The sequence below is a fragment of the Pterocles gutturalis genome, unplaced genomic scaffold, assembly GCF_000699245.1.
Source record: "Pterocles gutturalis isolate BGI_N339 unplaced genomic scaffold, ASM69924v1 scaffold1019, whole genome shotgun sequence".
Classification (NCBI taxonomy): domain Eukaryota; kingdom Metazoa; phylum Chordata; class Aves; order Pterocliformes; family Pteroclidae; genus Pterocles; species Pterocles gutturalis.
In genome coordinates this window covers 6,771-7,002 of record NW_010132823.1, presented here as the reverse complement: position 1 = coordinate 7,002, position 232 = coordinate 6,771, and the positions used below count along the sequence as shown (strand labels likewise).

Below are 232 nucleotides of genomic sequence, written 5' to 3'. Positions count from 1 at the left end.
CAGGTTTACCTTCCCCCCGGGGCCCAAACAAGAAGGGCCGCAGCGTGGCGGGAGTCTCGCGCAGGTTGAGCCCCGCGTTGTGCAGGAGCGAGTGGGAGTTGGGCTGTGCCGTTGCCATCCCGTGTGGCGAGACAAAGGTGTATCCCAGCGGTGGGAAACCTGGGTTGGCCGAGTTGGTGTCCCCTCCGTCCTCATCTGACACCGTGGGGCCCCACACGATGGCCCAGGGGTA

The 232-nt window shown here is 65.9% G+C and overlaps 1 protein-coding gene across 1 annotated transcript in view; it reads right to left on the bottom strand.

Annotated features, from left to right (window-relative positions):
- PIANP (PILR alpha associated neural protein) overlaps positions 1-232 on the bottom strand; it is a gene marked incomplete at its 5' end in the record, with an annotated part of 1,463 nt that overhangs the window by 909 nt on the left and 322 nt on the right. The window contains one exon of the mRNA XM_010080980.1: positions 10-232. Within this exon, the coding sequence (XP_010079282.1) occupies positions 10-232 (223 nt within the window). The remainder of the gene's footprint in view (positions 1-9) is intronic.